The sequence below is a fragment of the Bombyx mandarina genome, chromosome 10 (genome assembly GCF_030267445.1).
Source record: "Bombyx mandarina strain Sakado chromosome 10, ASM3026744v2".
Classification (NCBI taxonomy): domain Eukaryota; kingdom Metazoa; phylum Arthropoda; class Insecta; order Lepidoptera; family Bombycidae; genus Bombyx; species Bombyx mandarina.
Genome location: NC_143217.1, coordinates 12,683,472 through 12,699,500, shown reverse-complemented (window position 1 = coordinate 12,699,500; position 16,029 = coordinate 12,683,472). Strand labels below are relative to the sequence as shown.

The following is a 16,029-nucleotide window of genomic DNA, read 5'->3' as shown; positions in this document are numbered from 1 at the left end:
GTCCGTCTTCGTGTTCCAGTGGTCACATTAAGATAACTAGACTATGACTTTTTTTTTGTTTGTTAAATAATATAAGTAAACAATTCATTTTCTTGGTCTAACCTTAAAAGTGTATAATCTATGCCTTAAACCAAACACTCATTGGCTTCGGGTGGCTTAGCAACGCCATCTGCTGAAATAGCTTTAGTGTTATTGTGTCTTTAAAGCAGTTTTACTCAATTATGAAAAATAGTATTATTATTATACGCCAATAGATGTCGAGAACAGTCATAAAGTTGATTATCGATAAAGTTGATTATTAATCGTAGCTAGATCGATTTATTGCCCCCGAAATCCCCTGTATACTAGGTACATTTTATGAAAATCGTTGGAGCCGTTTCTGAGATTCAGTATATATGTTACCGGAAATGTATGTAATCCGTCATTGTATACAATTCCTAGGAAATGTATGTAATTCCTAAAATCGCACGGAAATGTGTGAAATAAATTATATTATACTTACACATTACACATTTCCTAGGAAATCTATACATTTCCTAAATAGCAATCGGAAATGTAAAACATTTAAGATATTGGTGGGTACGCGGGGACAGCGGGACGAGTCTTGCACTACGGTCAGTTGCCAACTTGCAATCCACTGGAACCGGCCAGGGATGTAAGAAGTGCCTTTGCAAGAAAAACTGTGCTACATCAAGATGTCTGGGTTTTAAAAATAAAGTATTATGTACTTCCAAATGCCATTCGAGCTTACCCTGCAAAAATAAATAGCTATATGGAGTGACAAAGTATTATAATATAAAGATTTATTTTTATACTTTGACATTTATAATTACTTAATTATCAGACTGATTACTTGCCAAATGAAAATTTGATTTTATAAGAATAAATATAAGTTGATTTTATGATACGTTAAAAGTTAATAGATAGTTGATTTTAGAAGGTTTAATTAGTAAGATAATATGAACATATTATTATTATTTTACGGTATAACTGTTACCCGATTGTCTCAATAGTGTTATAATAAAAAAATATTATTAACAACGTGATTTATTACAGAAAGCATTTACTTTATACATTTCCTAATACGATATTGGAATTATATACAATTCCGAGGAAATTTATACATTTCCTAGGATATCTATACATTAAATAGTTTTTCAAACAATATTTTATACATTTCCTAAATAGTATCGGAATTGTACACATTTCCTAGGATTTGTATACAATTCCTTGATTTCATACATTTCCGGTAACATATACATATATACAAGAATTGCTCGTTTAAAGATATAAGATCATGAGTCCCAGTTTTATTTAAGATTCGGATATATTCCTTGACCATTCTACTGTCTATTACCTGTTTGTGTGCACCCTTTTTCGTTAATTCTTCTTTCGTTAATTCGTATTTTTATTTCTCGATCGAAGCTCTAACATTGTCAAGGAAGTTCAACGTCTCAGCGCTGCAAATGGACTACGCACAGAGGGCAATTTAGGAAACATATGAGAACTACAGCTCAAAGATGTAGACATACCAATCCATCCGAAATAATAGACTATTTACTATTTAGGAAGAATATTTACTGGTGGTAGGACCTCTTGTTAGTCCGCACGGGTTGGTATCACCACCATGCCTATTTCTGCCGTGAAGCAGTAATGCGTTTCGCTTTGAAGGGTAGGGCAACCGTTGTAATTAACTATACTGAAAACTTGAACTTATATCTCAAGGTGGATGGCGCACTTACGTTGTAGATGTCTATGGGCTCCAGTAACCGCTTAACACCAGGTGTGCTGTGAGCTCGTCCAACCAATTAAGCAATAAATAAATAGAAAGTTTGGTCCCGAACACATCCTCATCATCTTGAGATGTGAGATCAAAGTCTCAGTGAAACTATATAAAAGCTATACCCACTCTTTGAATCTCAAACTGCATAGATACCGACTCGATTACATAAAGTAGAAACAGTGATCGAAGTTCAATTTCGTTGTCTAGTGCAAGTAAATAGCGTATCGCGTAGAAAAGAATGTTCGATCGAAGTGGTGAGATAAAATCTATATAATACTAGCTTACCCGGCAAACATTGTTTTGCCATATATAAGATTTCTAGTGAATTTCTAGTGTAGAAAAAAAAACTAACTTATTGTAAGTGTGTAAGGATGTGGTAAATGAGTGAAAGAGGTATGTAGTGCTGTGAACGATGAGGGAATATATAATAAAAATAACAAAACCTCATTCAACCACATAATACCTCACTGTAACAAAAAAAAAATGTCCAAATAAAAAAAAAAATGTTAGGGGTGGACAACCCTAATCATTTAGGGGTATGAAAAATAGATAGTAGCCGATTCTCAGGCTTACTGAATATGCATAAAAAATTTCATGAGAATCGGTCAAGCGGTTTCGGAGGAGTTTGGGAACGAACATTGTGACACGAGAATTTTATATATTAGATATATAAAAATGAATTGCTGTTCGTAAGTCTCGCTAAAACTCGAGAACGGCTGGACCGATTTGGCTAATTTTGGTCTTAAATTATTTGTGGAAGTCCAGAGAAGGTTTAAAAGGTAAAAAAATAAAAAAAATGTTTTTCCTTTGATGTGTCCCCCGTCGGACGGATTCCTTCTGTTTGTTTTAAATTTATTTTATACAAAATTTAGGTCTTTTATTTATCGATTTAGGCACTACGAAGTCTGCCGAGTCAGCTAGTTTCTAAATATATACTGAAACGTCTCTGTAACTTATCCTCTATCTAGGCTACACCTTTATTTGTTGATCAGATATTTTTTTTCAAGCTGACCTTTTATAAATATCTGAAACTAAAGAATGAAATATAGCTTAAAAGTCAGTCAGTGAAAAAATTGCATTATCCGTTTTTTATAATATGCTACATCTAATTTCATTTCTTTATTGATTTTTTTTATCGGACATGGCAAACAGCGTACTTGATAGATTTCATTATCTTGATACAACCGTCACTTATGAATGTACATGTAGATATGTATTGAAACGCCAAAACAAACGCTTACAACATGTTTTGAAGATGGACATGATAGTTCGTGGAAAGAATTTGTCAGTGGTGGCGAGGAAGAGGAGGCGAGCAGTGGTGTACAAAGAAATGATTGTTTTATTTTTCCTTCCAAATTATATTTGCAATAACAGCCGTGACAATGTACAGGTACACAGGTGTTGTGCGTAAGGTTGCTGCGAGAGAAGTGTCGGTGCGGTTGCAGTAGTGCTCGTTGACCGATTTCCTTTTTTTTTGTCAGTTTTGTGCGCATAGACAGTCAGAATGTATTATTTTCGTTTTGATGACCACTGAATTTGAGATTATTAAAATAGAATAACATAATACAGGAATAAGTCACACACATTCTCAACAGTTAGTACATTTAAAAATATAAAGCTCTATCATGTTATTGCGGAATATGGAATGAATCAAATGCAATTTCGCGTTGTAATTTATTTCGTCGAAGAAAATTCACGGCGAATCACTAACAAATGAACCAAAAGAACATACCTGAAAACGTTTTCTTTTTCCATGATCCCTTTATTATTTAGTTTTAATTTTCGTGTACCGTGTTTAAAAACAATCTTCAGAGACAAGCTCACTTGGCAGTCACAGCGTATCTGGAATATCCCCTTACGCTGCCAGCGAATAGGTACGGAAAAAACATAATCCAAGACTTCAGTTATAGACGTCACACTATTAACATAGTCTATTTAACTAGCCTGTTACATTTAATAGAATATGCTAGGAAATTCCTAAGTCGTCAAATATTAAATATCTTTAAGCAAGATATAGAGTCGGGTAGAAATTAAACCAGGACTCCGAGGACTGTAGTCAAAGTCACTAACGAGGCGATCAATTGGGATAATCTTTGTAATCAAATTTTATTTTTAAAGTTGGTGGAGACGGCTGAAGTTTTCATGACTACTAATGTAGTGGCATCGAGGAATGCGACGTAGTTGTGATTCTATTTTATGACGTAAATAGTCGCATTCACGAACCACTCCGTTGTTTACTAAAGAAAAAATGGTGGGTTCTAGTTTTAAGGACTCTCCTCCTTCTCGTGTCGTTTCACCACTGCTGAGGGTCGTGACCATCATGTTTAGATAGGACTTTATTTTCTCACATGTCCTTCCAGTGTCTCCGATCATTGGCCACGTGAGGGCTACGTGGAATTGTAAAAGCTTGTTAGTTTTTACAGTCATAGTCTTTAAAGCTACGAGCTTAAGGACTATGAGTAATTAACAATTTTGACACAGCCTCGAGCGTATCTTGATCTAGGGCAATAAAAAGAAACACAGGCACGTCTTAAATGATGAAATAGAAAAATTAATCCAGAAACGTAATCGTGTAAGCAAAGTATTAAAAACGTATATTTAATAATAAAATAAATAAATATTATCATAACAAGGTCAGCGACAATAGGTGGCTTTCTTGTTTAGAACGATCTAATCCTGACAACCGTTACGGTGGCTTCCAATAATGTAATCAAATATGTGCTTGAAATAATAACATCATATTAAATTCTAAGTGGAAATTAGGGCGCGCACACAAATACGCTTATAACTTATACTATATACAAACAATCCATTATCAATAGATATAAAAAAAACAGTAGAAACCCGTTTATCCGTGCATTGAGGAAAGGCAGTGAAAATAGAAAGGGGTAGCTTAAGAATAATAAATAAGAATAAAAATCTGAGATTTTTTAAATTATTTTCTGTCTCTCTGTGTGTTTGTTAATACACATCTCTGGAACTACCGAAAGGTTTTACATAAACATATGTATATTTTAAGCAGAATATAGTCATCCTTTTTCATTAAAATCGGATATTACAGAAAAAAGCTATTACTGGTCGTAGGATCTCTTGTAAGTCCGCACGGGTAGGTACCACCACCCTGCCTATTTCTGCCGTAAAGCAGTAATGCGTTTCGGTTTGAAGGGTGGGGCAGCCGTTGTAACTATACTAAGAGCTTAGAACTTATATCTCAAGGTGGATGGCGCATTTACGTTGTAGATGTCTATGGGCTCCAGTAACCACTTAATACCAGGTGGGCTGTGAGCTCGTCCACCCATATAAGCAATAAAAAAAAAGGTTTTTCGTATTTGCTTTTATGCGATTAGTTGTTAGAAGTTACATAGCAAATAACATTATCGATCAATACGAAACTAACTCTGTCAGTCTGTCAGATTTTAGCAGCCGAACCAATGAATTAACTTCCAGTAAAATTCAGTATGGATATTATTGGAACCCTAATACAGAGTAGCCTATATTAATAAAAAAATATTATAAAAATGTTTTAAATATTTACAGAGTTTTAAAAATGTCTACCACTTTCGAAAACCGAAGAAGTTTGTATTCTTGTCATTAATGAAAAAAGAAAAAGGTGAAAAAAAAAACAAATACACTTAATAAAGATTTTCATTAACAACTTCAATTAACAACAGCATTAATGACACATCCATTAAAGTCTACTTTAGCTTTCTGTTTAAGCTGTGTATTGTTCTATACTTGAGACCGTATATTCGAGATCATCAAACAGACGGTCTCCGAAGGTCGAAAACCCAGACGAGCTAGGTTCATAACCCCACGCTTAACTTATTCATTTTAAACTTCATGAAGGTCGTCTTGTGATCTCAATTAAAATGTTAAAAAGAATTCAAATAATCGGCAAAATTCGAATCGCTTATAAAATTTGATAGCAAATTAACTATCAGTTTGATCCGCGAATTTTTAACTGTTTTGACTTCAGTTTTTAAGAGACGCTTGGGCGTTGCACGTAGTTCAATACTTTGAATACTGCAAAGGAATACCGCAATCCCTTGGTACGGAGAGCGTTATCAGAACTAGTAACTGAAATAAAAATACGGCATAACGATATGACTAGTATTCACTAGATAGATAGCGCAAATATCGCACTAACAACTTTTTTAGGCATCCTCAATTTATTTTCAGGTTGATCAGCTGATGCATTGTAAGCCCGCTCTTGTAGGTAACGTAGTTCTGCCTGTCTTCCAGGCAGTACTGTGTTTCGGTATGAAGGGTGCGACATTTTTTAAACAAAACAATTCAAATTTTTACCCCATTATGAAAGTGGGCAATGATAGTTAGCTAAATGTCTGCAGATTCCGGTCTTAACAACTGATGGGTCGTGAAATCGTTCAACCATATAAGCAGTAAATGAAAGCTTAATTTTTTCTGGTGAGACATATGATCTGGTAGACCACATGATCTCTTGAGCAAGCATATTAAAAGGACTGCATCTTGCGCCCTTTTAGTACGCTAGGAGTAGGTTGTGGTGTTTAGTGAAATTTGAACCGACTTAAGTTTTGACTTGAATCAGTGGTCAAGTGAAATAACAAATGAGGGTCGGGAGTATGATAATTAAATTTCGCTCCCTTCACAGGACGCTCTCGTCAAATATCGAAAATATATAAATACGAGAATGTAGTTACTAGCAAAACCTAATTTGAATAAACGATTTTAAAAAAAAAACACTAAAAATATGAACGAAACCTAAAGCGGGCTCTCGGTAAACCACCGCTTTTATAGCATTCTCTCCGTTCCACTCCATTCCCGGCTCATCTTCGTCCACACAATATTGCCACTCTTCAGAAACCAATACTTGGATAAGCGAACTAACAATGTTTTCCGATTACGTTTAGGTAGGTGATTAACTATGGTTACTAACAACAAACAGGTTGACGGTAATCATATTTATCCAAGTCTCACAGTGACCATAGCTTGGTGTTTGCTCTGCTCCATGCTCGGTCGAAATATCAGCTATAATGACGCGCGGACACTACAGAAGACTTCTTTTTATGGAACTACAGCCAAGACTTAAGAACACTTAATACACCAAAATATTGTCTCTCCAACTTCATACCACGAGCATCTCCATTATCGTGGTATGAAGTTGGAGAAAAGCTAGGGTAGGAGAATAAGGTAACGACACTACACCGAATGGGTAGTGTCGTTAATGATTACTAATCGGAAAACAATCTGTCCGAATATATAGTTATAACCTTATAGTCGACATATTATGATTGCGTTAACAAAACATATATTAAAAACCAACTCACCTTTTGAAATTCTCATCTTGGCAGCAACGGCTGTCTCGGAACAAAATTGGTCACAAGGGCTCCATAATTACAAACTTCGGGAGTTCGTCTTTCAATTTCTCAACTAAATTTAGGGAAGCGTACAAGTATAACTTAGCATGACTTTATTTGTAACCGGTATAGCTTTGCGCGCATTCTTCTCTTTCGATTTGCCGGGTGACGCTAATTAACGATAGAATACTCACTTCATGCGGTAAATGTCAAGAGAGAGTGCAACTGAAAACAAGGCTGGGGCGCGAGCGCGGGAAAACGTGTCAAGGTTATACCTACTGCCACTTTGTGAAATCGCGGCGGTCACTACATTCGAACTATTCCTATCTTTATTTCGTATAATACTGTTTAATTACATTAAAACTACATAAAACACACAAAACTTATTCTAAACACACAACACAACGCAAGTTCTAGTGTTATATCGTAATAAAATCTTAAACGAAACGCTTCGAAATCGGCAACCGGTTTGCTGAACGCGCCGCGCCACTTCCGAAACTATTTCATTTTCAAATTCTTGACGTTCCCGACGGTTGAACGCGTACCACGACACAACATCCCTCTGCCGATCCCGAGTGGACTGGAACTGTCGACAGAGGCCGCTGAATGCGAAATTGGCGCAATTTTGACGCATGCGCAGTGCATTTGCGGGCCGGCGGGATCCGATGCGACCCGAAGCCCCTAGTTTAATAGAAAAATCGAGGACGTAATGTGACGTCAAGCCGTGTCTTTACAATATGGGTTAATCCGACGCAACGCAGCTTGTACAAACAGTCATATGATTAGATAATAAAAATAAATGAATAAACCAACTAAAATTATTAGTGCACAAATAAAGGTAAACTCCTACATTTAACCTGCAACATTGCCCTTGTTCCTTTAGCCATTTTCTTGTAGGGGGAAACACAAATTCGCTTTCTTAATCCGGCTGCAGAGAACAACAGATGAGTTTGAAAAATTTATCTACATTGTAGTGCCTACACCTGAATTGCCAAATTTCATTGACCGTTTTTGTTTGGTATAAAAAGCGTTCGGTGGTATCTTAGATGCCTCAGATACTAAAAATAGGAAATCCTTAAAACTTGACTTTCGTGTAAGAATGAAACTTTAAAAGCATTTTATGAATGTATAATTTGAATAATGTTTCGTGACTCTTGTTAAATTATGGAATGGCGCAATGCTGAAATCTCAAAATGCTTAAGTATCACAAGTAGCTGTTTTCCATATTATTATAACATTTGGCTATAGGAGCTAGAGGTGGCCGAGTTTCTATACTAAAAATTTCAATAAAACAATGGTGATTTTAGTCAATTCCAAAGCCATATCGTACACTTTAAAAGATTTTTTTATTGCTTTGACGGGTGACAGGAGGAAGTACGCGGCCCGCCTGACGATTCTTGGTTACCGGAGACCATAAACATCACAACGGGAATGCCCAAGCCTATCTGGAGACTTCAAGTTTATGCCTGAATTGAATTACCCAAATGAATTACCTAAATTTATTTTGTGGCCGTTTAATTTTTATCACAGAATGCAAATTAGTTAGATACTCCTTCATCTTCGATTTCAGTTGTGAACATTAGTTAAGAATATATTAGCGGAGGATTTGCGCACCGATAAATCGTATCGTTCGACACGCCCGTCGTATCCTTTAGGCCACGTAAATTTAAAATATGTGTAGTAGTTATAGTTTGCTTTTTTTTCTGGACGAAGTGAACTTTTTCTGCTCGGAGGTCTATCCAGCGTCCTCAGGCGGATCAATCTCTAGCGCTCAGTTTTGTTACCAAATATCCGAGCGTATCCGAAGGAGGCCTAATAGCCCAAATGCATCTGCCAGTGGATCAAAATCATGTCCCACTGTGAATATGCGGCGAGAAACTCAGCGGGCTGATACTATTTGCTGTATGTCGGTTGATTATATTATGTAAATTTTCATTATTTTGTAAAACGCTTCTTTATTAATACGCTTGTATTAGCTTCAGATGTAGGTTTGGAACCTCTGGGTCTGCGGAGGGACTTCGGTTTTCTCTGTATTTTGTACCGTATGTTCCATGGGGAGTGCTCTGAGGAATTGTTCGAGATGATACCGGCATCTCGTTTTTACCATCGCACCGCCCGCCACCGGAGTAGAGTTCATCCATACTACCTGGAGCCACTGCGGTCATCCACAGTGCGTTTCCAGAGATCTTTTTTGCCACATACCATCCGGCTATGGAATGAGCTCCCCTCCACGGTGCTTCCCGAGCGCTGACATGTCCTTCTTCAAACGAGGTTTGTGGAGAGTATTAAGCGGTAGGCAGCGGCTTGGCTCTGCCCCTGGCATTGCTGAAGTCCATGGGCGACGGTAACCACTCACCATCAGGTGGGCCGTATGCCCGTCTGCCTACAAAGGCAATAAAAAAGGCAATAAAAAAATAATAAAAAAGGTATGTTAGTGTGTAACGGAATCTTTGAACATGATTTTGACCCTCTTCAAAACGTCGGATTAGCTCGAAATTTGGCATACTTATTAAGGACCGATGACAATTCAAAATTTACTTTTAAAAAATATATCGAAAAAATTTAAATTTAACTAAAAATGAAAAATAAATAATAGTTAAATTTAATAAATAAAGAATACGATTTTATATAAAATATGTGCTTTTCAGGACATTATCAAAATAATCCTTGCTCAAAATAACTCTGTTCATAAAATATTTATAACTACTGATACCATGCACCCCACGCTTTTTTTTTACAATAAAATCATTTTTTCTTGCACTAGTTCTAATTCTAATTTATTAAAATTTATTTTCAATTTTTTTGTTGGATTTTCTATAAAAACGTATTTTTTTAGTTTTTTTAAACTATTATTTATAATATTAGATATCATTTTTCATACTACAATTCCTCTGAGTCCCGCTAATTTTTCATTAGAATTTGTTTTTTTTGAAATTATTTTTGATATGATAAATAAAAACCGTTTAAACTCCACAATAAAGTTTCAGAACAAAATTAATTCAACCTTTTTATTACTCTATGATGGAGAGAAAAAAAGCATCGCATCACGTAATTTTCTTTTGTTTCATCAGCACAAAGCGATATACCGACAAAAATGGTAATGAAAATGGAAGTTGGATAATTAGGTGCCTTCTCGAAATATGTAGGCAACGGTTTTTAAACAATATTGCTCCGAGGTTTTGCGGGCGCGGACTTTTAATCATTTTTGAAATTTGATTCCAAAATAGAACATTACGGTTTTTAAAATTTAAATAGGGAACCGAACAGTTGATGTTTTTCAAACTTACTACACAGACTATACTAGATACGACTGAAGGCAACTTCCTGACATGAATGACGTGTGTGACGTCATTCGGGGTTTAAAAAACAACCGAAGGATACAACGACAGTAGATATGTCGTCGACTTTGAAGAATTCGACGTGCGAACTAGCCCATAGACACATCCCAATGAGTTTCTCGCCGGATCTTCTCAGTGCTCTTGCTAGGGCCAATGTTAGCAATTCTCTCAGTTTGAGCCCGTGAGCTCACTTACCGATCCGCACGAAGTTGGAATAGCCCCTTAGGCTTAAGTACCCACGATTAAGTAGTGGAAAAAGTAGATATGGTTACACACTCCATATCTTTGAAGCGTCCATAATAAATTGCAATAGAACACATTGAATATTATTACATTAATGCTGATTTAAAGACGAAAAAAACTTACAACATACTATTGATCGTTTTGTTTTAATTTAACATCCCTTTAAAATGCTTTTCAGATGTTAGCTTCTCTATTATTGTAATATATACAGCTCGAAACAAAGTTATATTTATTAATGAGTCTTTACAAATTATTAACATATAACAGTATACTTCGCTATGAAATCATTGACGGTAGGGCTTATCGTGTGCCCACACTGGTTTTCCAACTTGCCCATTACTGGTGAGGAGCAGCCTTAAGTATCAAAAGTCGAACAGCCGTTGTACGATACAATTGAGACGTCTTGTCTCAAGGTGGTTGACGTATTCACCTTGCGATATCCTGTGTATCCAACTCCATACAAATATGAGTTAACTTTTACGCGATCGTGAAGTTAAAAAACGCCCACTAAGCACATAGCCCCTACACAAATGTACAAAAAATAATTAAATGAACTTTTCTTTTGACTATATGCTATTTGGTCTAGAAGTCGTGGCATTTAAAAGCAGCTCCTTGTGGACGTCAGCAATATAAGGGATAAAACAAGGACCTTTCTCGCAGTAGTCACAAACCTCGTTGGTAGAGCGACATCGAATTATAGTGCTGGAGAAATACAGTGGAAATGACTGCATCCCAAAGCTTGAAGGAACGCTGGCAAATGAGCATTAGAAATGTGCACAGAACGAGCACAATCGTTCCAATTGTTCGAAGTATTTGGCATGAGCTCCGCATGGATGCCGTAGGTATTAGTTTCATTACATTTTGTAATTACGTCAACCAAAGCTCTCAACACCAGAATGATAAGATGCTAAAGGAATACATTTTTTATTTCTTAGATGGGTGGACGAGCTCACAGCCAACCTGGTGTTAAGTAGCTACCGGAGCCCATAGACATCTACAACGTAAATGCGCCACCCACCTAGAGATATAGTTCTAAAGTCTCAATATTGTCACAACGACTGCCCCACCCTTCAAACCGAAACGCATTACTGTTTCACGGCAGAAATAGGCAGGGTGGCGGTATCTATCCGTGCGGACTCACAAGAGGCCCTACCACCAGTAAAAACGTTACGTTCTTTATGAAAGACACTTGACAATTAAAACCGCATATACCAGGCCTAGTATCGGATGGCACAATTTCTAACTTAAGACCTTTTAATTTGAAATGGCTATCTTCATATTGTCATCTTTATAATGTTCCAGCGTATATGGTGATTGCATTGTCTACAATACCGTTTTTTGGTGATTTGGTTTTTCCTATAAGTAATTGTCAAGTCATTGCCGTGGACACGTTTGGGGCATTAATTGAATGATCATACTTTGAGTTGGTATATTAGGTATTAAATTTTCTCTACTAGATAGATTTTAGATAGCCTTTCTTATAGTATCTCTGAATTACGTAGCATTCCAAATTCTAAGTTACACTTCGGGGACATTGTTTCATTAATCGTGTTCATTAATATATTTTGGGAATTCAAGTCTGAGATACTCAGCAGACCCAAATTAAAATTGGATCAACTTGGAGTTAAATGTGACTGATCAAAACAAAAATCGACATAATCGGTTTAGTTACGGTGAAGAAATCGATAGACATGCTTAAAAAAATCAAACTAACCGAACTGACTAGCTCCTATTTAAGTTAGTGTGAAATAGGATTACAGAAAACGATAAGCTTCTAAATCAAAGTGAATACGTTGCCGCAACTGAGATTAATGGTCATTCAGAGAGCAGCTTATACACGTATCCTTAATTATGCGATAGTCAGTCAACCTATCATAATACCTGATCCTCATCTGGTATTTGAACACCAACAAAAACCCGTTAACATCCACACAATTAGCTACACCGTCAAAAAAAATTGAATGTTATCGCTTACGTCAATCTCTGTAAAGGCAGGCAACGATTAGTCTTTTCCAATCTCTGAATCTCGACTCGTATCGAGCACGGTATGTTTGCTTCGCTTATTGACAAATAGTCTTTAGTTGGGGTCATTAATCAATGTGCTGTAGCAACGTTTTAGTGTAAACTAGTGTAACGAGGTCATGTTACACGGAAACTGAAGTTGTTCACTGTTTGTTCGCGTTAATTTCATTATGAAGACTTATTGTTGAAAGAAACTTTAAGAGTTGTAGCGATATTATTAGACAAATACATAAAGTTTTACACTATGATAAAATTAAAATTTATGGGAATTCCATATAGGAACATAAGAGAGTGGACGAAGATCGCCAGCTTAGAGAGATAACGTGAATTGCTAAATTCTATAAATACAATTACTAAATTGTATATTTATGTTGTTTTTCAGCCCACGAACGTCCTTTCCTAGACAAGCCTAACCGACTAGTTTCGCCACATAACCGGTCCTTCGCAGCTTGCATTCAGGGGATCCTCAAGAATTTTAGCAGGTCGACAGTCCACCTAGTGGGAGGCCTACCTACGCTGGATCTTACCGTGCGCAGTCGCCACTCGAGAAATTTTCGGCCCTAACAACCATCTGTTCTACAAGCACAGTGCATTGCATTTTATTTTATAGTAACAATGTGAACGGCATTGTGTGTTATTTGTATGCACGCACAGTTTTGCATGTGTACTTAAATGTATATATTTTCAATAAAGCAATGCCTCAGCACTCTCTAGACCAGCCTTGGTTGACTAATAGAGAATGCTTAAGGCCAACCTCCGCTAATGTAAACGCCCCTGAAGATATTGAAGAAGGTCTATAATATAACTATATCAAGACTGGACGACCCATTTTAATATCTAAGTCTCAATAATAGTCGTTATACTTCAAATCAAAAAGCCTGACTACTTAGAGGTGGGTAGCGTCACTGCGTTAATCGTCTAGGTAAGTACATTACACACATATGCATAAGTTTTCATTTATTTGTTTAGGTTACGTTTTTGTATAGAAGATCCGATTACTTATTGTATTTTAGCGAATGTTACTGCCAAATCAACCATCGTTTCTAATTGTCTTGATAGATTATAGAAAATTGAACAATCATTAACATATTAAAAAATCTCTTCGGATTTGAAAAAAAAAATGTACAATTACACCAAAGAATTTATGTCTTGTCTGTAAAATAACTAGTAATTTCTATGCACGTATAATATATCTAGCATTCAAAATGCTTAAGGTGCAGTACCACAGGCGACGGCAACGACAGGCAGCCAATGCTGTCTTTTTTTTTTATTGCCTTTATTTATTATAGCCTACCTGGTGTTAAGTGGTTACTGGAGCCCATCTACAGCGTAAATGCGCCACCCACATTGTGATATAAGTTCTAAGGCCTCAATATAGTTACAACGGCTACCCCACCCTTCAAACCGAAACGCATCACTGCTTCACGGCAGAAATAGGCAGGGTGGTGGTACCTACCCGTGCGGACTCACAAGAGGTCCTACCACCAGTAAAAAAACCAATCGGGGTTAGATTACCCTCAGATAAGCTCCTTAAACAGTAGCAGGCACTGTTGTTACGTCAGCATTCCTAACTTGCAGTTGAGTCTGACTGACTGATTACGACTAACAACAAAACGATAATTTACTTCGGCCAGGCAATGAGATTTTCTCCGGGATCCATTTAGTGCAAACGTTAAGACGCACGAATTTCAATTTTAATTTATCAAAAACTGTTATTATTATTGTTTTTGTGTTTTCCGGTTTTATGATTGCCGAAAAAGTCCGCTTCTCTCCACAGCGCGGGAAAGATTCATTCCGTCATAGCAGCATTAAAAATAAATCCCAACATCACGATGAGTTGGGCAGGTAGAAGTTTGATAACGCAGTTGGATACATCGTCGGAGCAGAGAGCCTTGCGAGGTTGGTCAGGTAGCGCGTCCAAAAGTGGCTATAAGGCTCTGTGCTCTACCTCTCGGTCAAGTAATTCTATGCATACAGTGTCCTCGGATTCAGTGCTGGGTGTACATTGGGAGTGCGTTGTATCGGCCAGTAGCTCTGCTTTTTCGTCGTTGTCATACGTCGCAGATTAGCCTGAGGAGCATGAAGGCATGATAAGAAACATGGTTACTACAATATCCAATTTGAGAATCGGAGTTCATTGGTAGTAAGACTGTTGGGAGGGTTCAAGCCCTTCTAAAAAGATCATCTAGGATCTCGGACATCGGTATCCTACATTATACATAGCGTTGCAGGCTATGCATCCAATTTGCCTCGGTGGGCTATATCTATCCTAAGCCCGGATTGAATTATTTTTAGCTCTAAAGAGCTCTCTATCATCGGCGGAAATTTGAAGCGGTGAAGGAATTCCTCCGCTACAACATGCTTCGATTACCTTCATACCATCGAGGAGATGTGTTACGTTACGATGTTTATGGCTTGAACGGTTTCTATTATTATTAAGACGATAACTTAGGTATTTTAATGGTAATACAATGTATTATCGTCATTGTATTATTACTAATAATACAATGGTTATCGTTAAACTTTACAGTATTAATATATTGATTAATACTGTAAAGTAATTCCATCTGCCTTCTTAGCGCCTACCAATGCGTCTGTCGCTACCGTTGCCTACGAAATCGCCCCTTTATAATGCTATAAAATACGAAGAAAATACGAGCTACATTTATACGAGAACTCAAAGCGAGACCGTCATACATCACGCCGACAACACGTCTAAAATTTTCGATGATTTGTAGCTGTGTTCACCTCGAGGAAACTACTGGATGCTGGGTATTCATAGTTATAATATTCATATTTATGTTTAAATTGAATTTGACTTTTACTGGTGGTAGGACCTCTCTTACTCGTGGTAGGACCTTTTGTACTGGTGGTAGAACCTCTTGTGAGTCCGCGCGGGGCCCACCCTGCCGTGAAGCAGTAATGCGTTTCGGTTTGAAGGGTGGGGCAGCCGTTGTGACTATACTGAGATCTTAGAACTTATATCTCAAGATGGGTGACGCATTTACGTTGTAGATGTCTATGGGCTCCAGTAACCACTTACACCAGGTGGGCTGTGAGCTCATCCACCCATCTAAGCAACAAAAAAAAAACTTCTTAGTTTAATTGGGGTGTTATAAATACATGGTTAACTTTAGTAACACAGGAATGGTAACTCACACAGCCGCAGACCGACATGCGAGTTATTTTGACATTTCTATCCATATATTGGTAACACAATTGATCCCCTTCCCTCCTCTTCCCCCTGAATGATCATGAACAATATATGCGTATAAAAGTCCTCCGAGATTTAACAAATTAGTTCACC

General features: G+C 37.0%; 1 protein-coding gene across 1 annotated transcript in view; it reads right to left on the bottom strand.

Moving 5' to 3' along the window:
- Lrpl (low density lipoprotein receptor-related protein-like protein) overlaps positions 1 to 7,707 on the bottom strand; it is a 149,235-nt gene extending 141,528 nt beyond the window's left edge. Inside the window, exon 1 of the mRNA XM_028174660.2 lies at positions 7,090 to 7,707. Coding sequence (XP_028030461.2) covers positions 7,090 to 7,105 — 16 coding nt within the window. The 5' untranslated portion in view covers positions 7,106 to 7,707. The remainder of the gene's footprint in view (positions 1 to 7,089) is intronic.
- Between the last annotated feature and the right edge of the window lie 8,322 nt (positions 7,708 to 16,029).